Source organism: Saimiri boliviensis, chromosome 2 (genome assembly GCF_048565385.1).
Source record: "Saimiri boliviensis isolate mSaiBol1 chromosome 2, mSaiBol1.pri, whole genome shotgun sequence".
In the NCBI taxonomy this organism is placed as follows: Eukaryota; Metazoa; Chordata; class Mammalia; order Primates; family Cebidae; genus Saimiri; species Saimiri boliviensis.
The window spans coordinates 154,982,099-155,009,896 of record NC_133450.1 but is presented as its reverse complement, the minus strand read 5'-3'; the positions used below and the strand labels follow the sequence as shown (position 1 = coordinate 155,009,896).

Below are 27,798 nucleotides of genomic sequence, written 5' to 3'. Positions count from 1 at the left end.
TGACGAACTAGAAAAGTAGCAGAAAGCTTAACCTTCTGAGAAAAGAGTCTACAATGCTGCGGCTAAACAGATTTCGGAGCTGAAGAGCTAAGCTTAGTGAAAAAATTATGATGGATGCCGTCACAAGAAGGACTCACCAAAAAGTCAACCCCAGGATAGCTACCAGAACTGTTCTTTCTTACATGTTGAGCAGTCACAGTAATTTGCCCCAGAAAGGTCAACTTCTGAGAGAAAGCTCTCAAAAACTGAAGAAATCTATTCATTCAACACAAATTGGGTGCTCAGCTGTTTATCTCCAGGGCCGTGTTTTTACGACATTACCATATACACGTGCAGGGGTCTTCAGGTTCAGCCAAGCCCGTAATAGGAAGCCCACCAATGCCACAGAACACACAGGACTTTATTACAAGCCAAAATACAGGCACAATGCAGGCTTGCATTAACAGCTAAAATAAACCAAATGAGGAAAAAGAGGAGAAAAGACTATTAAATGTGCAACAGACAATGTGACACCTTAAGAAAAAATAGAAAATAATGAGAAACAGATTATTAAATTATCGGGGACTGAAAAAGCAAAAATAGGGAGGAGAAACAAAGTCACCGCAGATTAAATATAGAGAGCTTTAAGCCAATTATACAAGATCAAAGAGAACAAGAGAGGGGAGGAGTAGCCTTACAAGTAACCGAGATAGGAGACCTTGGGAGAAATATGGCCAGAGTCAAATCATTACAGTTTACAGTAAAAGTAATCTAGGGATGACTTTAGAGAATTCACTAGAGAAGACAACTAGAAGCAAGGACCCAAAGACAGAAATTCAAAAACCTCTTAATTTTAAAAGGCACACAATTCCAAAGGGAAGGTAATTCCTATGGAGAACAGCTAGGAAGATTGGCAAACTGAAAGGTGTGGGGGAATACACCTTTGTATTCATAATGCAAATGTAGATGAATATGCCAGTGCCTCAAGCCACGTTTTGAATTCTGTGCTATCTACCCTTAAGATCTCACATGGGCTCCAATGCGTGCCACTATAGCCAAAGGGGAGGAAGAAGCAAAAGCTGTGGCCATAGTAGAATATCCTCAAAATTCACCGGGTACTTTCTCTTCTGCCCCTAATAAAAATCTAACAAGGTCCTTTGGATGTCAGCTTCCTCAGAAGCCTCAACCATCCCTAACTATATCAGATTTTTATCCAGAGAAGCTGCACTAATAAAAGAGCTGCTGATACAAATAATGCTAACTTTCATTTTTATTCATTTATTTTTTTCAGATAATGTCTCACTCTGTCGCCCAGGCTGGAGTAAAGTGGCACAATCATGGCTCACTCCAGCCTCAACCTCCCCAGGCTCGGGTGATCCTCCCACCTCCACCTCCCGAGTAGCTGGGACCACAGGTGTGCGCCACCATACCCAGCTAATTTTTGTATTTTTTGTAGAAATGGGGTTTCATCATGTTGCCTAGGCTGGTCCCAAACTCATGGGCTCAAGCCATCCACCTGCCTTGGCCTCCCAAAGTGCTGGGATTATAGGCACAAGCCAACGTGCCCAGCCGATGCTACCTTTTAAACTTCAAATTCTTCATTTAAGTAATACTCGGCCATTCATAAACAACATTTTACATATATTCTTTCAAACGCTACCTAGGATAACCCTGTAAGGTTGAGAAACCAGGAACTACAATGGCCCAAGACAGATGAGCCAGCTGTGCTTAGAAAGGTGCCCACCTCACAAGGAAACACAGCTGGAATTGGGACTGAAACCCAGACCTTTTGATTCCAGGTTTGGTAACTTCTTGCAATGACATGAAATCCCAAACACATAGCTCTTCACTTTTATTCTAAGTAGTGAAGAATTCTGTGTATTTTGTTTCTTAAAAGCAATCATCAATACCCCAGATATTATCGAATATCACACACAAAAAACTAAAGAAAATATAGAATATAGCTAAGAGATCCCCTGTAAGATCCAGGATGCCTGCTTTGTAAAATATTTTCTTTCAGGTCACGTGCAGTGGCACGCCTGTGATCCCAGCACTTTGGGAGACAGAAGCAGGCAGATCGCTTGAGTTTAGGAGTTTGAGACCAGCATGGGCAACATGGTAAAATCCCATCTCTACAAAACAATACAAAAATTAGCCAGCCATGGTGGCTTGCACCTGTAGTCCCAGCTAATTGGGAGGCTGAGGTGGGAGGACTGCTTGAGCACAGGAAGTCAAGGCTGCAGCGAGCTGTGGTTGCACGATTGTACTCCAGCCTAGGCGACAGAGACCCTGACTCAAAATAAAAAACGACAATCGTTTATTTCCTAAGTGAGATTGTACATATCACTATATAGCCACAAAGATGACTAAAAGCCTACAGCATAACTTAATTTACAGAGTGAGAAAATGCAACATGTTAGTAACATAGCACTTACTTATACAGAGAAAATATATCCAAAGAAAGGAAAATAAGAGAAAAAGAAAGCAAAGGGAGACTTCATCAAGTATTTCACTTACTCCTGTACTAGGATACAAACCACCTGGCCACCTACTGGGTCCCCATTACTACTCTCATGACCACAATGGCAGAGTCATGGAGCCCCATGGAGGACGTGAGTGTGAGCTGTGGGTCGCAGACCTGGTTTTGAGTTCCAACTCCAACACTTAATACATGTGCCATCTTTGGAAGTTATTGAACCTCAATTTCCCTATAATTGGAAATAGTTCCTATTTCCTCATTAACAATTTGAGACGTGTGAGAGACTGTCCCACGGCTTCCCACCCCAGGAGCCGCTATTTATATTCCCCAGCTTCACATATTTATGCTCTCCCAGCTTCACAGAGAGGAATTAGGAAAACATGATTCACAGTCACGTGTGGATCTTTAGTTTGACAAACGTCACTTCTTCCTCCTACCATCCTGCATCCTGCAACACAAACTAATGTGAGAATTACATTTCTTTGCTTAATCATCCTTACTATGCTTTGTTTTTTTCAGTCCTTAGTTCCTATTTACAGAGTTGCCTTGAATGAGAATATAAATAACAAAGCAGCTAAGTCAACACCTGCCACAAGGCAGACACTCAGTAAATGAGGGCTACTCAGATTGTAATTATTACTACCACCTATGAAAATGTAATGACAAAGAGTTGAGAATTAAACCAACTGCATGCTTAGGAGGCACAGAATAAAGCACTGCCTGCTCTCCCAGCTACACAGAGAGCAATTAGGAAAAAACGTGATTCACAGATCTTGAGTTTGACAAACTTCACTTCTTCCTCCTGCCATCCTGCATCCTGCAACACAAACTAATGTGAGAATTAGGTTTCTTTGCTTAATCACGCTTATTATGCCTTTTTTCAATCCTACCCAATTTCCTCCTGCTCCTAGATGCAAGCTTTGGTTCCCTGTCAAACTCCTCTCCACTGCTGTAAATAATCTCTCTCCCTCTTTTATATTACCTTTCAAATATTTATAGACTGTTATTCTCCTTCTCTCCAAGTCATACATCATTTTTGTTGCCCTTCCCCTGGATTCTCTCTAGTTTATCTACATCTTTTAGAAAAAAACAAACCCCAGGTGCTTCGTGATGAAAATAGCACACCCAAAGCTAACAACCCCAAACCGGTAAGGCCCCTTATTCAAAGCCACACAAAAAGGCTTTGATGTGCCTCTTACTCCTTTTCTCCTGTAACTCATAATTCCATCTCTCAGATAAAAATTGAAGGAGAAGGTGATAAGGGAAATGAACAGCACCTTCATCAAGTGGATGACCGGACTGTACAAGGTAACAGCTCCTGAGGTGGGAAGCCATGGGACAGTCTCAGCCACGTCTCAAATCTGCTAATGAGGAATGAAACACCATGTACATACATTGCTTCCACTTGTTACTTCCTTGCTCATCCGCAGCATTGGTGTATCAGCCTCATAGTGTCCTTGAGATTCCCTCGTTACTTTCTGTTTTGCCCCTACTGAAAAATCTGACACTATTTTCAATTAAACAAAAGTTTGAGTGTTTTCAAGAAGGAAAACTTCAGAAACTAAACACTTAAAAATACTATCCCCATCATGGGGTAAATGAGTCCCTTTTGCAATGGATCACAGTGTGACACACTTAGTTCAGCTTTCCCACATTCCTTCTTAAAGGTGGTGATGGCAAAGTGTCTGAAATGTTATGACATTCCCTTGCCCCACCCACAGGTCAGTGCTGATACCTGCTGCTTCTTAATCTGATATGCATGTCCTGATGGTGCTTTATTTATTCTGCTGAAGGTAGCGTCCCAATCTCAGAGTCCTAAGTATTTTTGTGGTTATAAAACACCTCCAACTTTTTTTTTTTTTTTTTTTTTTTTTTAATCAGATGGAGTCTGCCTCTGTCACCCAGGCTAGAGTACAGTGGCAAGATCTCAGCTCATTGCAGCCTCCACCTCCTGGGTTCAAGTGATTCTCCTCCCTCAGCCTCTCGAGCAGCTGAGATTACAGGCACCCACCGCCACATCCAGTGAATTTTAGTAGAGGCAGGGTTTCACCATGTTGGCCAGGCTGGTCTCTAACTCCTGACCTCAGGCGATCCGCCCACCTTGGCCTCCCAAAGTGCTGGGATTACAGGCATGAGCCACTGCGCCCAGCCCCCACTCTCTTTAGAAAGGAGGGCAGACGGCTAATACTGAAGACATCTGTCAGTGAAGTCAACAAAACAGAAAAAGAAAAGCAAGGTCATGGAAAGAAGGGGGAATACTTACATTCTGATGGGAGATTCTGCATTATGTTCAAACATGATAAATTCTACATTAAGATGTGTCTCTGAGAAGCCAAGGTCAAGAGATCGAGACCATCCTGGTCAACATGGTGAAACCCCGTCTCTACTAAAAATACAAAAAATTAGCTGGGCATGGTGGCACGTGCCTGTAATCCCAGCTACTCAGGAGGCTGAGGCAGGAGAATTGATTGAACCCAGGAGGCGGAGGTTGCGGTGAGCCAAGATCACACCATTGCACTCCAGCCTGGGTAACAAGAGCAAAACTCAGTCTCAAAAAAAAAAAAAAAAAAAAAATACAATAAATAAATAAATAAGATGTGTCTCTGAGATTTCTGGCAACTGGGGGTATAGGACAATGTGATGGGTTACGTAATCCTCACCCAAAGATGTAATTATTATTGTATCTGTTCGTGTAGCTTAATTTTTGCAAAAACTAGTTTATGGCTGTAGGATGAATCATATCCAGGCTCATTCATCTGCTCCTCCTGTTAGTTTCTGAAATGGGAGTTCTATGACATGTTCATGTACTTCACCACAGTGTACAAAGATATTTTTCCATAAATAGCTTATATTTCATATGTATGTCATATATACATATATACATACATATATACATTTCATATGTATGTCATATATACATATAATTAAGTACCATATATATCTTAAGAAAAAGATGAGCACTCTAACAATTCTATAAGATATGCCAGATAGATATTATTTTATTCATTTCACAAATGTAGAAATAGACAAAGTTAAATTAACGGCTCAAAATCAGAGCAGTGGTAAGAAACTGAGCCAGGTCTTTTGACTCCAGATCTTAGGTTCTTTCACTGAGAGTTCTTTCCAGGTATGAAGTTATCAAGATAACAGCAAATCTCTTTTCCCAGGTGTCTTCAATCTTCGAGACCTTTGATGGAGCTTCCACTACCATATACCACTCTCTCAGGGAAAACCTGGAAATGTCATGCAGGAATGATGACAATGCTCATTCCACATCAACGCAAACAGTAAAATGACTGAGACAGTCGCAGGTAACATGCATTCTAATTCCATGCACACTGAACACACTGGTAAGAATAAGATTAGTCTCTAGTAACCAGAGTATGTGACTGAACAGTAAGTATATCTCCCCATTCCTGCATCATGGGCATACCACAGTTTATTATATAATGAATGGTAACTGAAACTTCCAACCGTGACTGTGAAATGGTTTAGTCATTGAAGCTTTTGGTTTAAAACTTGAGACATACTCATGGCTAAAATTGAACTGAGGCATAGAAGTTAAAAGAATACTGGCGGGGCATGGTGGCTCATGCCCGTAATCCCAGCACTTTGGGAGGCCAAAGTGGGTGGATGACCAGAGGTCAGGAGTTACAGACCAGCTGACCAACACAGTGAAACCTTGTCTCTACTAAAAACTTGAAAATTAGCCACATGTACTGGCAGGCACCTTTAATCCCTGCTACTTGGGAGGCTGAGGTGGAGAATTACTTGAACCTGAGAGGCAGAGGTTGCAGTGAGCCAAGATCATGCCACTGCACTCCAGCCTGGCAATAGAGCAAGACTCTGTTGCCAAAAAAAAAAAAAAAAGAAGAAGAAGAAGAAGTTGTTAAAAGAATACAAATAACACATTGCTTTAGCCATTCTATGGCCATTTTCATTTGGACTGAAGAATGGCCTACCAACAGGAACTAGGAAAGCTGTAGGCTTCTGCTCCTCTGCTTGTCTTCCAAAGAGTGCAGTGACCAGAACTCAGTCCTGGGACTCTTCTCACCCTACAGTCTATCCCCTGCCAGTGTCATATGGTTTCCTGGTTTAAAATAGCAAGTAGTTGGGGGGAGACTTGCAACTCTTATCAAAAAAGGCCAATCTCCACAATAAATAAGGAATTTCTCGATATTGGCAGGAATCAATAGAGAAATGAACAAAGGAGATAGACGGTTCAGAAAAAAAAAATACAAATGCCCTTTAAACATACGGAAAGATGTTCAACTCCACTAACAAGTTAAATCTAGATTATAAACTACACCAGTTGCATTAGTCATCTCTGACTGTGTTAAAAAATTGCCAGAAATTTCGTGGCTTAAGTGATACAAATTGATTATCTTAGAGTTCTGTGGGTCCAAAGTCTGACTCGAGTCTCTATCAAACTGTCTACGGGATGCATTTCTTTCTGGAGCCTCTAGCAGAGACTGTTTCGTCTGCTCAGTCAGGTAGTTGGCAGAATTCAGCTCCCTGTGTTAGTAGGACTGAGGTCCCATTCCTTGCTGGCTGTCAGCTGAGGGCTGTTGCAAGCCTGTAGAGGCCTGCCATACTCTTTGGCTGAGGGATTCTCTTCCTTCATCTTCAAAGGCAGCAACTGCATGTCAAGTCTCTCTCAAGTTTGGAAACTCTCCTGTGTCCTTTGTCATGGCATCTCTGGGAGCAGCCAGAAAAGGTTCTGTCCACCCTTCCCCGGTCCCCACTCCCTTTTTTTTTAAGATACATGGTCTCACCGTGTCACCCAGGCTGAAATGCAGTGGCATGATCACTGTTCACTGCAGCCTCGAACTCCTGGGATCAGGCAATCCTCCCGCCTCAGCCTCCCAAGCATCTGGAACTAAAAGTACACACCACCACGCCTGGCTAATTTTTTTTTTTTTTTTTTTTTTTGGTAGAGACCTGATCTTGCTATGTTGCCCAGGCTGGTCCCAAACTCCTGAGCTTAAGCAATCCTTCAGCCTCAGCCTCCCAGAGTGGTAGGATTATAGGCATGACCCACCACACCCACAGTGCTCTCCACTTTTAAGGATTCATGCCGTTAGATTGTGCCCACCCGGAAAATCCAGATTCATCTCCCTCATCTCAAGACTCCTGACTCAATCACATTTGCAAAGTCCCTTCGGCCATGTGAGGTACCATCTTCACAGGCTGCAGGGATTAGGGCACAGGCATCTTTGGGGAGGCCATTATTCAGCTGACCACACTGATGTACAGAACCTCACCTAACTAGGAAAACCCCAACAACCTAGTACTGGCAATGCTGTAGCAGCCACTCCCATAATAGCCAAAAATAATAAACAACCCAGATGTTCATCAGCTGATGAATAGTAAAATAATGTGGTTGTCTGTAATCCCAGCACTTTGGGAGGCTGAAGCAGGCAGATCACCTGAGGCCGGGAGTTTGAGACCAGTCTGACTAACATGGAGAAACCCATCTCTACTAAAAATACAAAAAAAAAAAAAAAAAAATTAGCCCGGCCTGATGGCACATGCCAGTAATCCCAGCTACTCAGGAGGCTTAGGCAGGAGAATCACTTGAATCCGTGAGGCAGAAATGGTGGTGAGCTGAGATCGCACCATTGCACTCCAGCCTGGACAACAAGAGCAAAGCTCCATCTCAAAAAAAAAAAAAAAAAAAAAAAAAAAAGTGCTATATATCCATATCATGAAATATTACTTAGTAATAAAAAGGATCAATATTAATTAAAAGTACATGCTACAACATGGATAAACTTATAAACATCAGGCTAAGTAAGGGAAGTAAGACACAAAAGGTTACACATCTTATCATTCCAGTTACATAAAATTTCCAGAATAGACAACTCTGTAGAGACAGAAAACATATTAACGGCTGCCTAGGGCTGGAGTGAAGAGTACATGGCGGGTGGCTAAAATATGCCAAAACCAGATTTTGTGACTGTGGTACAACCCTGTGAATTTACTAAAAAACACAGAATTGTACACTTTAGACAAATGAATTCTAGTATATGAATTACATCTTAAGTTGTTAAGAAATTATATTTGAGGCCGGGCACAGTGGCTCACGCCTGTAATCCCAGCACTTTGGGAGGCCGAGGGGGGTGGATCACGAGGTCGAGAGATCGAGACCATCCTGGTCAACATGGTGAAACCCCGTCTCTACTAAAAATACAAAAAACTAGCTGGGCGTGGTGGCGCGTGCCTGTAATCCCAGCTACTCAGGTGGCTGAGGCAGGAGAATTGCCTGAACCCAGGAGGCAGAGGTTGCGGTGAGCCAAGATCGTGCCATTGCACTCCAGCCTGGGTAACAAGAGCGAAACTCCGTCTCAAAAAAAAAAAAAAAAAGGAAATTACATTTGAATTTTTAATAACCTTAAAAATTCAGAGGTCAGGCATGCTGGCTCATGCCTATAATCCCAGCACTTTGGGAGGTCAAGGTGAAAAGATCACTTGAGCCCAGGAGTTTGAGACCAGCCTAGGAAACACAGTGAGACACCCCCATCTCTATAAAAATCTTTAAAATGTCCTAGGAGCGGTGGCACATGCTTGTAGTCCAAGCTACTTGGGGGCTGAAGTAAAAGAATTGCTGAGCCCCAGAGGTCAAGGCTGCAGTGAGCCAAGATGGCCCCACTGCATTCCAGCCTGGGCAACAGAGCAAGACCCTGTCTCAAAAAAAAAAAAAAATTAGATATATTTTTAAAATATCACAGAACAAAAACGTACACTGAACATCAATAATTTTATTCTCTGGTATCTACAGGTGGGTTTAGATCACTTACCTAGTATTTTAAAATACAACTTTAAATTTAACCATCATTTATTCATTCAGCAATGGTTTATGCCCATTAACTGTAAAGCCAGGTACTGTAGTTACAGAGATGGAGGAAATGCAGTGTTTGTCCTTAAAGATCATATTTTCATAAGGGAGACACAGACATAAATCAGTCAAATGTTTTTGTTTTTTAATATGCTGTTATAAAATTTATTTGTAACTTTAACCCCTGTATTTAGGTATTTCCTGGCTCTAGATGTTTTCTCAATTTCCCTTCTAGTCAAAGGTAGACCAGTAGGTTACTTCCTATGTACTTCGTTTTCAGAACTGCTTTATATACTATCCACAGAGTTTCTATCTGACCAGTTAAACTGCTATACTTGACGTATGAGTAAAGACTATCCCTGAGATAAACAAAATTGAGACACTATCTAAAACAGGCTATCAAAACCATCAGTCCCATTAACCTTAAGTGTTTTCTTTCATTTCTGCCTCCACTGCTTCAGTTTAAGGAGTTTTGTTTTGCTAGAAATTCAGAACACTTGTTTAATTTGAAAGTAAAATTGTAGAATGTTTTTATCTGAAAACCTTGTTCTTTTCCTATTCTAGCTGCAGCTGAAAGCTGTCTAAAATCAAATGGACCTAATCTCATTTAAGTGGCCAGATCTGTCAAAAATAAATTCCCAATCCAATTTGTATAAAACGTTTTTACTGCTTATTAGAATAAAGTGCTTCCTTCTTTATGATATTAGAAAACTCCAAAGATAAAAATTGAGGCCAGATGTAGTAGCTAACACCTGTAATCCCAGGACTTTGGGAGACTGTAGCGGGTGGATCACTTGAGTCCAGGAGTTCAAGACCAGCCTGGCATACATGGCAAAACCCGTCTCTACTAAAAATACAAAAATTAGCCGGGCATGGTGGCATGTGACTGTAGTCCCAGCTATTCAGGAGTCTGAGGCACGAGAATCACTTGAACCTGGGAGGTAGACGTTGTGATGAGCTGAGGTCATGCCACTGCACTCCAGCCTGGGCAAGAGTGAGATTTGCCAAAAAAAAAAAAAAAAAAATTAGCTGGGCATGTAGCATGTCTGTAGTCCCAGCTACTTGGGAGGCTGAGGCAGAAGGATTGCTTAAGTCCAGGAGTTTGAGGCTACAGTGAGCTATGATTGTGCCACTGCATTCCAGCCTGGGCAACAGAACGAACCTCTGTGTCTTAAAAAATAAGTAAAAAAAAAAAAAAAAAAAAAAATGGGCTGGCCGGGCGCAGTGGCTCACACCTGTAATCCCAGCACTTTGGGAGGCAGAGGCAGGTGGACTGCCTGAGGTCAGGAGTTCGAGACTAGCCTGACCAACATAGTGAAACCTCGTCTCCACTAAAAATATAAAAAATTAGCCGGGCATAGTAGTAGGCACCTGTAATCCCAGCTACTAGGGAGGCTGAGGCAGGAAAATCACCTGAACCTGGGAGGCGGAGGTTGTGATGAGCTGAGATTGCTCCATTGCACTCCAGCCTGGGCAATAAGATCGAGACTCTGTCTCAAAATAAATAAATAATAAAAAGGGCTTATTGTGTAGGCTCTCGCCTGTAATCCCAGAACTTTGGGAGCTCAAGTAGGAGGGCTGCTTGAAGCCAGGAATTCAAGACCAGTCTGGACAAGAAAGCGGGACCCTGTTTCCATAAAAAGAAAATTTTTAAAACTTAGCCATGCATGATAGTGTCCATCTGTAGTCCTAACTGCTCAGGAGGCTGAGGCAGGAGAACTGCTTGAGCCTAGGAGTTGGGGGTGCAGTGAGCCATGATGGAGCCACTACACTGGAGACAGAATGAGATCCTTTCGGCCGGGCGCGGTGGCTCAAGCTTGTAATCCCAGCACTTTGGGAGGCTGAGGCGGGTGGATCACGAGGTCGAGAGATCGAGACCATCCTGGTCAACATGGTGAAACCCCGTCTCTACTAAAAATACAAAAAATCAGCTGGGCATGGTGGCGCGTGCCTGTAATCCCAGCTACTCAGGAGGCTGAGGCAGGAGAATTGCCTGAACCCAGGAGGCGGAGGTTGCGGTGAGCCGAGGTTGCGCCATTGCACTCCAGCCTGGGTAACAAGAGCGAAACTCCGTCTCAAAAAAAAAAAAAGAATGAGATCCTTTCTCTAAATAAATAATAATGGCTGGGCACACTGGCTCATGCCTGTAATCCCAGCACTTTGGAAGGCCAAGGCAGGCGGATCACCTGGGTCAGGAGTTTGAGACCAGCCTGGCCAACATGGAGAAACCTTGTCTCTACCAAAAATACAAAAATTAGTAGGCATGGTGAATTTCAAATACAAACTTTAGCCAGGCATGGTGGCACATGCATGCCCGTAATCCCAGATACTCAGGAAGCTGAGATAGGAGAATCGTTTGAACCCGCAAGGCAGTGAACTGAGATCGCGCCACTGCACTCCAGCCTGGGCGACAAGAGCAAGACTCCGTCTCAAAAATAAATAAATCAGTAAATAAATAAAAATTAAACATAAAATAAATATTTGCAAAAAAACCCTAAAGTGTTCAAGATGTTACCTTTATTTAAATAACCCCCGAGAATTTTTAGGACAGTGGCAATGCCCTAAATGATACTATAATGGTGGGCACGTCCAAACCCATAAAAAGCACATCAACAAGAGCAAACCCCTATGCAAACTACAGACTCTGGATGACAATTATGCAATCGACGTAAGCTCATCCATGCTAGCAGATGCACCATTCTAATGGAGGATGCTGATAATGTAGGAGAGGCTCTGCACGTATGAGAGCAGAGAGTATTAAAAAAAATCGTCACACCTTCCTCTCAATTTTGCTGTGAACCTAAAACTGCTCTAAAAAATTGTTTTTAATTTAAACAACTCAGTATCTTCCATTGTTAATTCACCAGCCATATCTCTTGTAAAAACTGCATGGGATGCTATTCCGTATTCCTTTATTTATTTATTTTTAAAATTAAATTAAATTTTTTTTCAGATGGATTCTTGCTCTGTCACCCAGGCTGGAGTGAGGTGGTACAATCTTGGCTCACTGCAACCTCCACCTCCTGGATGCAAGCAATTCTCCTGCCTCAGCCTCCCGAGCAGCTGGGACTACAGGTACATGCCACCACACTCAGCTAAGTTTTTTATTTTTAGTAGAGATGGGGTTTCACCATATTGGCCAGGCTGGTCTCGAACTCCTGACCTCATGATCCACCTGCCTCGGCCTCCCAAAGTACTGGGATTACAAGTGTGGGCCGCCACTCTCAGCCCACTATTCATTCCCTTTTCTTTTTTTTTTTGGAGACAGAGTTTCACTCTTGTTGCCCAGGGTGGAATGCAATGGCACGATCTCGGCTCACTGCAACCTCCGCCTCCCAGGTTCAAGCAATTCTCCTGCCTCAACCTCCTGAGTAGCTGGGATTACAGGCATGTGCCACCACGCCTGGCTAATTTTGCATTTTTAGTAGAGACAGGGTTTCTCCATGTTGGTCAGGTTGGTCTCGAACTCCTGACCTCAGGTGATCTAGCCACCTTGGCCTCCCAAAGTGCTGGGATTACAGGCGTGAGCCAAGCACCCAGCATCCATTTTCAAAAGAACACATTTCATGTTTTTTGAACTTTTAAGCACTTAAACAAACAACAAAATGTGTTCCCCCTATGGCATGTGCTCTCTCGCTGTATGCCTTACAAATGGAGTAACTACTAAAGAAAGGTGAAGGAAAGGCTCTCTCAATATTAGACACAGACCTGAACGACCCTTCTAACAGGGGAAAGGTGACTGAAACTAGGCCACGATCCACAGAAGAGGCTGGAGCTGCCCAGGGGGGCCCGAGGTGGTTTGATCTGGAGGAGGGTGAATGTGAGCAGAGATGGAAGTCCCGCATGCTCCAGAAGGGAGGGCCTCAAGAGAGATAACATTCAGGTCCTTACAAAGGACACACATGCAGAACCGAATTATCTACAATGCAACCCTTCATCTGACAGTTTCTGCACAGAAGAGGAGAAGCAGAGAACTAAGCAGACCTTAACGTAAGAACTGCATCAAACGGCATTCTACAGGAGCACGGGAGGTTGAAGAAAAAGTAGAATATTAAATGAAACAAAACAAAGTGAAGCCTAAATTTACAAAAAGAAAGAAGGCCTGAGATTTAAGTCAGCTAACAGCTTTTGGGGAAAAAAAGTACATTTTATGCTAAATTTCAAAAAATGAAACCACAGAAAAATGTAAATTTGCCATTAATTCTTTGTTATTTATAGCCAAAAATATTGTGGTTTTTTTTTTTTCTGAATACTCCAAAAATGGCTGGGAATAAACTATTTGGTTATAAATAGTGTACCTGGGACCAGGCACGGTAGCTCACGCCTGTAGTCCCAGCACTTTGGGAGGCTGAGGCAGGCGGATCACTTGAGGTCAGGAGTTCGAGGTCAGCCTGGCGAACATGGTGAAACCCCATCTCTACTAAAAACAAAAATTAGCTGGGTGGTGGCGTATGCCTGTAGTCCCAGCTACTCAGGAGGCTGAAGCACCAGAACCTCTTGAACCCAGGAGGCAGAGGTTGCAGTGAGTTTGGATCACGCCACAGCACTCCACCCTGGGCAACAGAGCGAGACTGTCTTAAAAAAAGAAATGTGTACCTGCTAACAACTGAGCCTCTGGTACAAGCAACAGCAGTAAACAGAATTTCTTCAAAAGGCTATTTCTTTCCACAGTAATACCCACATCATATAAGAAAATAACAACAGTCCAGGCATGATGGCTCACGCCCGTAATCCCAGCACTTTGGGAGGCCGGGGTGGGCAGATCACAAGGTCAAGAGATGGAGACCATCCTGGCCAACATGGTGAAACCCTGTCTCTACTGAAAATACAAAAGCTGGGCATGGTGGCGCATGCCTGTAGTCCCAGCTACTTGAGAGGCTGAGGCAGTAGAATCGCTTGAACCCAGAAGGTAGAGGTTGCAGCCAGCCTGGCAACAGAGCAAGACTCTGTTTCACAAAAAACAACAACAACAACAACAACAACAATATTTTACACTCATTATTCAAAGACTATCCAGTTAGTCTGGTCAGTCTTAGCCAATCTTTGGCTAAAGATTATAGAGATTTTCTTCTAATACATGCTATCCTCCTCAGAGAGGCCAGTTCTCCAATAAATGAAACAATACTTAATTTCCTTCATGGTGTCCTCAGAATTTTGCCAAAAATCTTGGCAATAATTCTTGAGAATTTTTCTTCTTCAGTTTTGGCCTTTGGGGGAGCCAAAAGGAGACAAATAAGAAACTTCAAGGACTTTAAAGTCTACTAAGGCCAGGTACAGTGGCTCACACCTGTAATCCCAGAACTTTGGGAGGCCTGATCTCACTTGAGATCAGGAGTGAGACCAGCCTGGCCAACACAGTGAAACCCTGTCTCTACCAAAAACACAAAAATTAGCTGGGCGTGGTGGCGCATGCCTGTAATCCCAGCTACTCAGGAAGTGAGATGAGAGAATCATCTGAGCTAGGGAGGTAAAGGTTGCAGTGAGTCAAGATTGCACCACTACACTCCAGCCTGGGCAACAGAGCAAGATGCTGTCTCAGAAATAAATCAATAAATAAAAATCTACTAAATTTCACTAAGCAGAAGGTTAGCAACTTGACCCAAGCTGTGCTAGGTTGGTAGGTTTTACTATTCCATGACAACTGCTACAGCTTTCACCTCTCACTGCATAATTTCAAATCCTGACCTTCCACATCTGTTTTGTTTGTTTGTTTGTTTTGGAGACAGAGTCTTACTCTGTCACCCCAGGCTGCAGTGCAATGGTGTGATCTCGGCTCACCACAACCTCCACTTCCCAGGTTCAAATGATTCTCCTGCCTCAGCCTCCCAGATAGCTGTGATTACAGGCGGGTGCTACCATGCCGGGGTAATTTTTGTATTTTCAGTAAAAACGGGGTTTCACCATGTAGGCTAGGCTAGTCTCAAACTCCTGACCTCAGGTGATCTGCCCACCTGACCTTGTGATCCACCTGCCTCAGCCTCCCAAGGTACTAGAATTACAGGCTTGAGCCACCTCGCCCCACCCACATGAAGTCATTTTAAGTAAATACAACCTCTGAAAAAATGAATACAAGCTATGTATCTGTTAGTAGGAAACTATATAAGAAGTTAAGCTCCCTTTGCTGCACACAGGCTTCAGGACTCTCTAAGAGTCAGGGTGTCTGTTTTTCTCTCTCTCTCCCACTCTCCCACACTTCATCTTTCTCTTTATGTGGTTTAATTCTGGCATTTCAGTTTCCCTCTTGCTCACATCCTAACGCAGTCCAGAAGTTATCAATCTCCACTCCAGAGGTCTGGTAGCAAGTCCCATGAATGACAGCAACCTGTGGCTCCTGCTCCACAGAGATGAGCTAATGAGCAGAGAGCCCATCGTCCTTGAAAGGTGAGGCTCCTGGAGCCTTACCCCCCCCCCGCCTGTACCTGAGCAAATGAGCACTATCGCACTGTAGGCTTCCGCATTCCCCTTCCCTGTGAGTAGAATGACTCCAAGGTCTGTCAACTCCAGAGGTGAGGAAGGGACTCCTTGACCCTGAACCCTCTGCCTTGCCCCGCCACTGCTTCCTTTTGTAGCTTTCCCTATCAGCATCCTGAAACACCCTGTGAAAGTCCTTCTGAACTCTGCATAGCCTAAAGTCCTTCTCTAAAGCTCCACTATCTCAGGATTTATAATCAAACCTTGAGGTCAAGCCACATCCAGCTTTGACACTTACCCATCACAGGCCTTTCCCTGTGTTTCTTCCTGTGAAGACCCGTGGCTGCTGCCTTCTGTGCCTACATAGAATGGCGAGGACTTTTTCCCCTAACATTGTTGCTGATTGTCCACCGACCCTAAATCCCTCTGAGGATTAGACCACAGCCTCTAAACAATCGTAAGTGGCCATTTTCCAAGGAAACATGGCAACTGGCTCCAGTCAAGTACAATGGGAAATCCTTGAGTTTTGGAACCAGATAGGCTTGGAATAAATCCCAACTCAGACAGCTCTTTTCTGGGCAGACTCTTTACCATTTACTAAGCCTTGGTTTTTCTATCTGTAAATGATAATAATGCCTACCTCCTGAGATGTTTGTGAAAATCAAATGAGTTACTCCCCTAAGGAAAACCCAGCACTGGGACTCCCTTTCTTTATTCATGTGATACACCCGCAGTTCTCATCGCAGCCCCACAGCCAAAACCACCAGATTGGCCGTGACCCCGTGTCATTTAGTCGCTAAACTTCGGACACATCTTAAAATCTCAAAGCGTAAAGATCGTATTTCTGGTATACGCCTTCCTTTCTATGAAAAGCAGTTTTGGCCAGGCACAGCAACTCATACCTGTAATCCCAGCACTTTGGGAGGCTGAGGTGGGTGGATCACTTGAGGTCCGGAGTTTGAGGCCAACCTGGCTAAAATGGTGAAACCTCGTCTCTACTAAAAAAATATAAAAATTAGCCGCGTGTGGTGGTGGGCACCTGTAGTCCCAGCTACTCAGGAGGCTGAGACAGGAGAACTGCTTGAACCCAGGAGATGGAGGTTGCAGTGAGCCAAGATAGCACCACTGCACTCCAGCCTGGGTGACAGAGTGAGACTCCAACTCAAAAAAAAAAAAAAAAAAAAAGTTTGGAAACTATAATAAGGACATGCTATGAGCAGCCACTCCAAGGAAAGAAAAAAAGAGTATATTGATCTCTGTTAATTACATAGTCTATAACTTCAGTAAAATACACAGAGACAGACACAGACAAACCTTCCTGCTTTCTTTGGTGCCTGCTTGCCTTCCTTCTTTAATCATGGCCAAGATTCATAAGATCTTTAAGACCCTCAGGAACGCTCTCCCTCACTTTCACCAAGATAAGAAAAAGGCCCAGAGAGCTTAAGTGACTTCTCCAAAGTGGCACAGCTAGTTAATGATATACAGTTGTGTGACTTCAGTACACAGTGGTTAAGCCTCTATGTGAACCCCGCTCCCACCCCCCGCCAGGTTACCTGAAGCTGCAGTGGTGGGGACACTGGCCGGTGGTGGCTGAGAGGGCCCGCTGCTCTCAGTCATGAGGCACGGACTGCTGCCATTGCTCTCTCTCTTGACAAGTAGCTCAGTTGCACTGGGCAGTGGGATGGGGTGGCTGATGCCCAATTCCTCCTCCTGGGCCTGCTGCCTTCTCAGGGCCACCTGGAAGCACAGGACAACGAGTCATCCTCCAGCACTCCAGAATCAGCTTTGCCAAAAGCACAGACGCCCCACCCATCCCAGACACCATGATTCACTAAGGTCTGGAGGTAAGGTCTGAAAATCTCCCATTTCTCCTTAAAGCCACGCAGGTAGCTATGATGTGCACAGCTGAGAAACAGTTTTGAGCCAGATTATTTGGCCCATAGTAGGTGCTCAAAAAATGCTTGCTGCCAGACATGGTGGCATAGGCCTGGAATCCCAGCTACTCAGAAAGCTGAGGCAGGAGAATCACTTAAGCCCAGGAGTTTGAGACTGCAGTGAGCTATGATCATGCCACTGCACTCCAGCCTGGGAGATAGAGCAAGACCCTGTCTCTTAACAAACCTGTTAAACAAACGATTGCGTAGAATAAGATTGGCTAGGAAGGATCAGGAAAAAACTGTAGTCAGCCAAGCAGAGGAGTACAACCTGAAGAGTAGAGTAGGTCAGAAGCACTGACAGATTACAAAGGAAAACGGGATCATTCATGCCTTCATTCCACAAACGTATAAAAGGTCACTGTACTAACCACAATGACCGGTAACAGGAGATTGGATTCTACATTACTCACTGTTTAAAAAGTGAAAAAAGGCCAGGAGTGTTGGTTCACCTGTAATCCCAGCACTTTAGGAGGCGGAGGAGTTAGAGACGGGCCTGGCCAACATGGTGAAACCCCGTCTCTATACAAAAAAAAAAAAAAAATACAAAAATGAGCGGGCGTGGTGGCATACCTGTAGTCCCAGCTACTCTAGAGGCTGAGGCAGGAGAATCACTTGAACGTAGGAGGCAGAGGTTGCAATGAGCTGAGATCGTGCCACTGCACTCCAGCCTGGGCAACAAAGCAAGACTTGCCTAAAAAAACAAAACAAACAAACAAACAAAAAACAGCGAAATGGCTGGGCACAGTGGCTCACACCTGTAATCCCAGCACTTTGGAAGGCTGAGGTGGGTGGATCATGAGGTCAGGAGTTCAAGACCAGGATGGCCAACATAGCAAAACCCCATCTCCAAAAATACAAAAATTAGCCGGACATGGTGGCAGATGCCTGTAATCTCAGCTATTCACAAGTTCAAGGTGGGAGAATCGCTTGACCCCAGGAGATGGAGGTTGCAGTGAGCCGAGATAGCGCCATCACACTCCAGCCTGGGCAACAAGAGCAAGACTCCGTCCAAAAAAAAAAAAAAAAGCGAAACAGGATGCAAGCAAACATGCAACTACAACACAAGACAAATTGTGATAAACGCCACACAAGTGGTACACAGAAGAAAATCAGAGAGAGAAATGTCTTTAACGTGTAAAAATCAGCCAGAGGAAGTATTTAGACAGAGCCTTGAAGAATAGGATGAGGAGGACTTGGATAGGCAAGGATGAAGGGGCAGAACATTCTGGAACAATCTGGAACAGGGTGGGCAGGAAAGGCAGGGGCTGCTTAGAAAAGCCTGCAGAGCCCTGTTTCCTGGGGTGGAGGGACCATGTGGGAGAAGCAGTGGGGAAAGAGGCTGGAATCTAGTGTTGAAGTCCCTGAAGAAGGAAGACGCTGAAGGCTGGGAAAAAGGGAAAAGACAGGTCTGTAATATTCCGGGCAGGCAAGAAGGAGACAGCCAGAACGGGGGACTGGAAAGGACCTTACATACCCAAGAAGCTCTTCATGATCCCTCTTCAATTTATCTTATTTGAAATAACATGATTAAAGATTGAAAAAAGGGGCTGGTGCGGTGCCTTACACCTGTAATCCCAGCACTTTGGGAGGCCAAGGTGGGAAGATCACAAGGTCAGGAGTTCCAGACCAGCCTGGCCAATATAGTGAAACCTCATCTCTTTACTAAAAATACAAAAAAAAAAAAAAAATTAGCTGGGCAAGGGGGCGGGCGCCTGTAGTCCCAGCTACTCGGGAGACTGAGGCAGGACAGTCACTTGAACCCAAGAGGCGGAGGTTGCAGTGAGGCAAGACTGCACCACTGCACTCCAGCCTGAGTGACAGGGAAGACTCATTCTCAAAAAAAAAAAAAAAGAGATTGAAAAAAGGCCGGGTTCGGTGGCTCACGCGTGTAACCGCAGCACTTTGGGAAGCCAAGGCAGGTGGATCACCTGAGGTCAGGAGTTTGAGACCAGCCTGACCCCAATATAGTGAAATCCCGCCTCTACTAAAAATACAAAAATTAGCCAGCCAGAGTGGCGTGTACCTGTAATCCCAGCTACTCTGGAGGCTGAGACAGGAGAACTGCTTGAACCCAAGAGGCAGAGGCTGCAATGAGCCAAAATCACGCCACTGCACTCCAGCCTGGGCAACAGCAAGACTCCATCTCAAAAAACAAACTTGAAAAAAGAGGTTTAAAGAAAACAAATCCATTTTTGGTTACTACATGTAACAAAGACTCTGTTGAAACTGACTAAGGTAATGGTGCTCATGAAACAACAGTGAAGCACCGGCACCTCAGAGCTGCCCAAACACAAGCCAAAGGTGAAATCAAACATTTGATTAAAAAACACAGCTACAGGGCCCAAACCAGATTTTGTGACTGTGGTACAACCCTGTGAATTTACTAGAAAACACAGAATTGTACACTTTAGACAAATGAATTCTAGTATATGAATTACATCTTAAGTTGTTAAGAAATTACATTTGAGGCCGGGCACAGTGGCGCACGCCTGTAATCCCAGCACTTTGGGAGGCCGAGGCGGGTGGATCACGAGGTCGAGAGATCGAGACCATCCTGGTCAACATGGTGAAACCCCGTCTCTACTAAAAATAGAAAAAACTAGCTGGGCGTGGTGGCGCGTGCCTGTAATCCCAGCTACTCAGGAGGCTGAGGCAGGAGAATTGCCTGAACCCAGGAGGCGGAGGTTGCGGTGAGCCGAGATCGTGCCATTGCACGTGCCTGGGTAACAAGAGCGAAACTCCGTCTCAAAAAAAAAAAAACAACACACACACAACTACAGGCCGGGCGCAGTGGCTCATGCCTGTAATCCCAGCATTTTGGGAGGGTGAGGCGGGCAGATCACAAGGTCAGGACTTTGAGACCAGCCTGGCTAATGTAGTGAAACCCTGTCTCTACTAAAAATACAAAAATTAGCCGGATGCGATGGCCTGCAACTGTAATCCCAGCTACTCACGCGGCTGAGGCAGGAGAATCGCTTGAACCCAGGAGGCAAAGGTTGTTGTGAACTGAGATCACACCGCTGTACCCCAGCCTGGGCAACACAGGGATACTTCGTCTCAAAAACAAAACAAGAACAAACAAACAAAACCCAGAACTATTATATTTGCAGTAGAAAAACCACAGTCCAAACCTGTAGCTGATTAATTGGGAAGTAACTTTTCCTTATAACCAAAAAAAGTCTTCGACTTAGAAAAACTGACTTTAAATAATCAATTACTTAAGATTAAATAATTAAGCTCAAATCTTGGATTTTCTATTACTAACCGAGAGGCTTAGAAAGAGAACATCAATGAATCTGACCAGAAACAAGTTTTAAACCCCTGCAAACCTCTGAAGTATGTCGGGGGATAATCACACCCTTACTTACACAAACCCGATACATACCCAAAACGCACAGCGTATCTACTCCATACACTTAAGACTTCTCTCAGCGTTTAAAGAAAAGGGGATAACAATCAATTAAAAATCCAACTATGCAATTATTTTAGAATCATACATAAGATCAGTTGCAAGCTATATAAAAATGACTAAAAAGTAGTTGTTTTATGGATTTTTAAGTATTCATCTGAAACACTGCACACCTTCTGCTGTAGAAAATAATTAAGTTTCCCATTCTAAGTGACCTTGAGTTGCTTTTGTTTTTAACGGTGTAAACAGCCTGCTCTACTAATAAAGTTTATTCAAAGTTAACTCCTCTCACAAGAATATTTTTACTACATTTTGAGAGATTTCCCAACGATGTTCTCCACACTAAATATTTAAGCCAACGACTAAATGTTATTTTTCTACCCAGAGTATTTTAAAAGTCCATTAATTTTTTTCAGTATGCTCATTGTGATACATTTTACTGCTACACCAAGTGTATTCTTTTCATCTACTATAGATTAAGCTTTTAAAAAAATACTAAGAAATTAAGCCAATGTCTATTTTCAAGACTGCTCTCGCCGTCTGTGAAGCCAAAATACTTTTAGTATAAAGCACATTTTTAAAAATGTTATGTATTATGTAAAAAGCATATAACCTTCGGGTATTTGTTTTCAATGGAGGATATTTACATGTTCCTAATCAAAAGTAGCACATCGTTAGCAAACATATGTTATCTTTTCATTTTAAATGACCTGTCTTCAAAAGATGAAACAACTTTTAACTGGAAATAATGTGGATTACTGCCTTATAAAAATCCTTCCAGAATACTAACGACATCAAGTTTCAGTTAAAATGCTAAATTACTAGCCGACTTATGAAGCTTTAAAAAAAAAAAACAACAAAACACGGACGGACAAAATATTACACCCTACGCACTTTTTTCCACCTGCGCATATTTTTTAAAATTCTTAAGCATGATTTAAAACATATTCAAAGAAATTTGCACTTCAATAACTTCGGTCGAGAATGCAAAGTTTAAAATGCTAATAAAATTTCCAGAGTTCTCAAAATGGCTGAGGCGCTTAGCCCCCATCCACTCGGGGCGAAAACATAAAGTGCGCCAGGCGCACGGGGAAAACCACGCAGAAAAATTCTGCGTCCATTGAAGCGACTTTTCCAGAAAGACAGACAGGGCTACCCGACAAGTTACCCGGTTAAGCAGCAGCTCGGCCGAGTCTCCCTTTCCCGCTAACCGAGCGGCCAGCGCTGGCGCCCTCCAAGATCCTTTCTAATTTAAGTTCAACTCAGCAAGGAGGCAGAGTCAGGGATTCTGGGGATGCTCGAGGAAACCGAACCCCGAAACCCTCAGCTCTCAAGGCACCGCCGGAGATCTTGGGACCCCGGAGCGGAGAGAATCCCGCAATTCTCCTCTGGGAGAGCTGAGTTAAGAGATCCCAAGGATCCCTTGGAAGCGAACCCCGTCTCCACCCTCACCTTGGAGGGCGGGGGCAAAGATCCTTAAGACTCCTCTAGCGCAGCGAACCCTGCCAGCTCCGCTACAGCGCGGGCTCTGGGGTTGCGGGGAAGCCCATAGGGGCGAACCCTGAAATTCTCTGCCATGAGAGCAGGATCAGGGATCCCAGGGACCTGCGAGCAGGGGAAACCCCCGCAACTCTCTTCAGCCCGGCGAGTTAGAGATACCATGGACTCCGGTAGAGGCGAACCCCGCAACTTAGCCGAAAGGCCGGGTCAGAGATCATCGGGAACCCGGAGCCCAGCGAACCCCGCAACTCTGCCCGGCAAGCGAGATCAGAGACGCATCTCAGGCCCTCCCTGACCCGCGCTGTGGCGTGGCCCAGAGCCCAGGACACCAAGCGCCGCGGCCGTCAGCGAATACCGCTGCGTCTCTCCACAACCCAGGCCCCGCGTGGCGACGGCCGTGCCCGAGGGACTTCATCCAAAATAGCTCGGGCTCCGCCGAGCTCGATGACTCACGCCTGTAATCCCAGCACTTTGTGGGGCCGAGGCGGGTGGATCACCTGAGATCAGGAATTCGAGACCATCCTGGCCAACATGGTGAAACCCGCTCTCTACTAAAAATACAAAAATTAGTCCGGCGTGGTGGCGAGTGCCTGTAGTCCCTGCTACTCTGGAGGCTGAGACAGAATTGCTCGAACCCTGGAGACGGAGGTTGCAGTAAGCGGAGATCGCGCTACTGCACTCCAGCCTGGGAGACCAAGCGAGACTCCGTCTCGAAAAACAAAAACAAAAAACTAAGGTTGAACCCTGGCTCCCGGACGCCTGCACTCACCTGCGCGGCCATCACGCGCTGCCTCTCGGCGATCAGGTTGCACTTCTTGCACTGGCAGTCTCGCCACATGCAGAAGCGCTTGTGGCCCTTGAGCGGCGACGCGTAGCCGTGGTTCCTGCAGCGCGCGCACTTGGGCAGCCGCGGGGACTTCTTGCTCGCTGCGCCCAGGCCCGACGCCCCGGAGCCGCTGCCCCCGGCGCCGGAGCCGCCGCCCGCCCCCACCAGCGCCCCAGCTGCTTTGCCAAAGCCCCCGGCTTTGCCCTGCGGCGGTGCCCCGGGAGCGTGGGGGGCTTCCGACGGTGTAGAGGGCTTGCTGAATGTCTCGTCGTTGGGCATGGTGTCCCTAGAAGAAGCGCGAGCACTCTGGCAGCCTCTCTCGCCTGGAGACCACTGCGAGGGACGAACCCGACAGACGGCTAGGCTCCCGAGGAGTAGGCGCAGGAGACGTGTAAGCTGCAGCCCGAGGTGCAGCAGGAGTGGCGAGGTAGGGACACGCCACGCCCGAGGTGGTGGGGGGTTGTGCCTTTTCTTTTGGCGCGCGCGCGCGCGACTCAGATCAGAACTTTTGGATACTTTTCAGAACATTCCCGGGACTGCGGGTGAGAGCGCGTGGCCACGCCCCCCGCCCCCCGACTCCAGCCACCACTCTCCAGCCGCCTGCAAGCTTGTACCGGCTGCAAGCATCCAGGGCGTGGCTGCAGGGTCCCGGCAAGCGCACGGAGAGGTACACAGCTGCCTAGGAATCGCGTGGTACTCCTCCCCCAGCCCTCGGAGGCGCCAAGAACCAGTTGCCAAAGCACGTGGCACTGAGGAAACTGGGGTCCCGAGGTCTGCAGCAGAGCCGTGTTTGCTTGCTTGGAGGAGGTGCAAATCACCCTGCGGGGTCTTCTAGCTCCCTTTACCCCAAAGAGACGCACCAAATTCGATAGGGCCGACCTTGGCAGCAGCCAAGTCAGAAAAAAAAATTTTCTCTCGCTTTAGAGAATTAAACAGGAGATAGACATTCTGAGAAATTTATACGGCAAATAAGATTTGTCCTATTTATACGGCAAAAAAGATCCTCAGTGTGTGGGGCACAAGCACGCCAAAAATTTCAAAGGTTGAAACTTTCTGTTCTCCGTTTATCTTTTCCTACACCTGTGTTCATTTGCTCACAAGACTTCTACCTCCTTCGCTCCAGATAACTTTACGATCTACTGTTACAGCCCGTGTTCCCGGTCACTTCAGGTGCATATAGCTTCTTCCCTATGAGGGCCACTTAAATTTAGACTCTGCGGGAACGGGAAGCTCAAACTTAATAATATTTTTTTGAATGAGGTTTTGGGGCGTGGTTACACAGATGTAGAAATTTATCAAAACCCATTTTACACTTCATATCTGTGCATTTTACTGTATGACCTTATAAGTCTTTAAAAAAAAAAAAAAAACAAAAACTCGGATCGATCATCTTACATCCTGTGCCAGGGTCCCCATCCTGAACTCCCGCCCGAGACATGCCTGTCTCCTCTCTGCACCTGCGAAACGTATCTATCCCTAAGGCCTGCTGAGCAGTTCTTCCTACACACCCACGTGCCCCCTGAGGTCAGCCCTTCATCTCAAGTCTGAATCTCTGTAGTAGCTTCCAGCTGGTTATCTCCAAGTCTTAGTCTTCCAGTATATTCTACGCACACAGCAGGAGGCCCCAGCAGGGCCTTGCTATTGTTTTCCACGTTAACAAATTAAAGACCCCAGGGTGGGCCTTAATGGACTTTGAATGCTCCTTCTCTTCCACCAGCACTGGCACTCACCTTCAAGGATTCTGGGAACTCCAGACCTAGGGGATTAGTTCTCCAAAGAGGCGTGGTCCCCTGTTCAACTTCTCATCAAAATGATTGTACTGTGGCCACCTCTTTCAGCAGTTTGGTGTTTTCAGCACTGAGTTCTGAAATCCTCTAATCTGCCTTTGGAGCTCTAATTCTGAGACCCCTCTTACAGGTCCTTTCTTGCAGTTTGGAATTTCTCCATTAGTGTTCTCTGTCTGAAAATTATTTTCGAAAGAAGCTTCTAGCTTTACACAGCACCTAACACTCTACCTGTGAAACCAGTGAAGCTCTGCTTCTGACAGGGGCTAGGATGCAACCATCCATTCCATTCTGGAACCTTATAAATGATAACCACTATTTTGTTCAGAATATCTCATTCCTCCTAAATCTTTCATTAAAACATGAATGTCAAGGCCGGACGAGGTGGCTCACGCCTTGTAATCCCAGCACTTTGGGAGGCCGAGGCTGGTGGATCATGAGGTCAGGAGTTCAAGACCAGCCTGGCCAACGTAGTCAAACCTCTTCTCTACTAAAATACAAAAATTAGCTGGGCGTGGTGGGAGGTGCCTGTAATCCCAGCTACCTGGGAGGCTGAGGCAGGAGAATCACTTGAACTCAGGAGGCAGAGGCACTCTAGCCTGGGCACAGAGTGAAACTCAGTCTCAAAAAACAAAAACAAGAACAAAAACAAAACCACACATGTCAATTTCTGTTATCCAATATTCATGTTCTTTTCCCGTATTTACATTTTTTTATTTATTTAATTTTTAGAGATAGAGTCTTACTCTGTTGCCCAGGCTACAGTGCGGTGGCACAGTCATAGCTGACTGCAGCCTCCAACTTCTGGGCTCAAGGGATCTCCTGCCTCAACCTTCCAAGTAACTGGGACTAGAGGCACGTGCCACCACACCAAGCTAATTTTTTAAATTTTTTATGAAGACGGGAGCTCACTATGTTACTCAGGCTGATCTCAAACTCTTGGCCTCAAGTGATTCTCCTGCCTCCACCTCCCAAAGCACTGAGATTTATAGGTGTGAGCCACTGTGCCTGACCTATATTTATATTTTAATACATAAAATGGAGCTGAATCATTCCCAAGGTCCTATCCAGTTTTAGAAACTGAAGTAGATGCAGGAAGAAGCAGCTGTCGAATCCCAAATTACAGGGAATATACATTCTTTCTTTATAAGCGTCCTATCACTGGAATCTGTAAAGGAGGAATTAAAGCCACAGAAAATTCTGGCCTAGGAATCTGTGTGACCAAAATATTAAAACATAAAATGTTGTCATGAAGTAAATGTTGTGATGAAGCCTAATACAGTTTTGACTCACGAACCAGACAGGAGACCATCAAAAATAGAGACGAGCCCTGCGCGGCGGCTCATGCCTGTAAACTTTGTACTTTGGGAGGCCGAGGTGGGCAGATCACCTACGGTCAGGAGTTCAAGAGCAGCCTGGCCAACATGGTGAAACACCTACTCTACTAAAAATACAGAATTAGCTGGGCGTGGTGGCTCACGCCTGTAATCCCAGCTACTTGAGAATTGAGGTAGGACAATCACTCGAACCCAGGAGGCAGAGATTGCAGTGAGCCGAGATCATGCCACTGCACTCCAGCCTGGGCAAAAAGAGCGAAACACCTGTAATCCCAGCGCTTTGTGAGGCCGAGGCAAGCTGAGGTCAAAAGTTTGAGGCCAGCCTGGCCAACATGGTGAAACCGCGTCTCTACTAAAATACAAAAATTAGCCAGGTGGGGTGGTGGGTGCCTGTAATCCCAGCTACTTGGGAGACTGAGGCTAGAAAATCGCTTGAACCCTGGAGGCAGAGGTTGCTGTGAGCCCAGATCACACCACCACACTCCAGCAACAGTCTCAAAAAAAGAAAAAGCGACAGGAAGGCCTCAAGAATGAACAGATTTGTACTGGGTATTTCGAGTAGCCCAGCTTTGTTGTCTCCTTTCTCCCCTCTCCATATCCAGACATGGAAGCCATAAAGATGATGATGCAGATCTGTATTTACCGACTTAGAAATATATCCAAGTCTTATTTGTAAGTGAGGGGAGGGGCAGTTCTAAAAAAAGTCAGGGTTAGGCAAAGACCAAAAGCAAAAGTGGGCTGGGCACAGTGGCTCATTCCTGTAATCTCAGCACTTTGGGAGGACGAGTCGGGTAGATCGCTTGAGTTCAGGAGTTCGAGACCAGCCTGGGCAGCTCAGTGAAATCCCGTCTCTACAAAAATACAAAAAATTAGCCAGATATGGCGATCTGCACCTGTAATCTCAGCTACTGAGGAGGCTGAGGTAGGAAAAGTGTTTGAATCTGGGAGGCAGAGGTTGCAGTGAGCCAAAATCACACCACTGCACTCCAGCCTGGGCCACAGAGCAAGACTCCATCTCAAAAAAAAAAAAAAGCAAAAGTAATAAAAGGAAAAAAAACTGACAAACTGGACTTCACCAAAATTAAAAACTTTTGTGTCTTCAAAAGATACCATTAAGAAAATGAGGCCGGGTGCGGTGGCTCACGCCTGTAATCCCAGCACTTTGGGAGGCTGAGGCGGGCGGATCACAAGGTCAAGAGATCGAGACCATCCTAGCCAGCATATTGGAACCCTGTCTTTACTAAAAATACAAAAATTAGCTGGGCGTGGTGGTGCGCGCCTGTAGTCCCATCTACTTG

General features: G+C 45.2%; 1 protein-coding gene across 1 annotated transcript in view; it reads right to left on the bottom strand.

The window, feature by feature from the left end:
- Positions 1 to 23,800, bottom strand: part of DMRT1 (doublesex and mab-3 related transcription factor 1) — a 119,849-nt gene extending 96,049 nt beyond the window's left edge. Inside the window, exons 1-2 of the mRNA XM_039461439.2 lie at positions 23,323 to 23,800; positions 17,261 to 17,444 (exon numbers count right to left, since the gene is read on the bottom strand). Coding sequence (XP_039317373.1) covers positions 17,261 to 17,444; positions 23,323 to 23,658 — 520 coding nt within the window. The 5' untranslated portion in view covers positions 23,659 to 23,800. The remainder of the gene's footprint in view (positions 1 to 17,260; positions 17,445 to 23,322) is intronic.
- Positions 23,801 to 27,798: the final 3,998 nt, after the last annotated feature.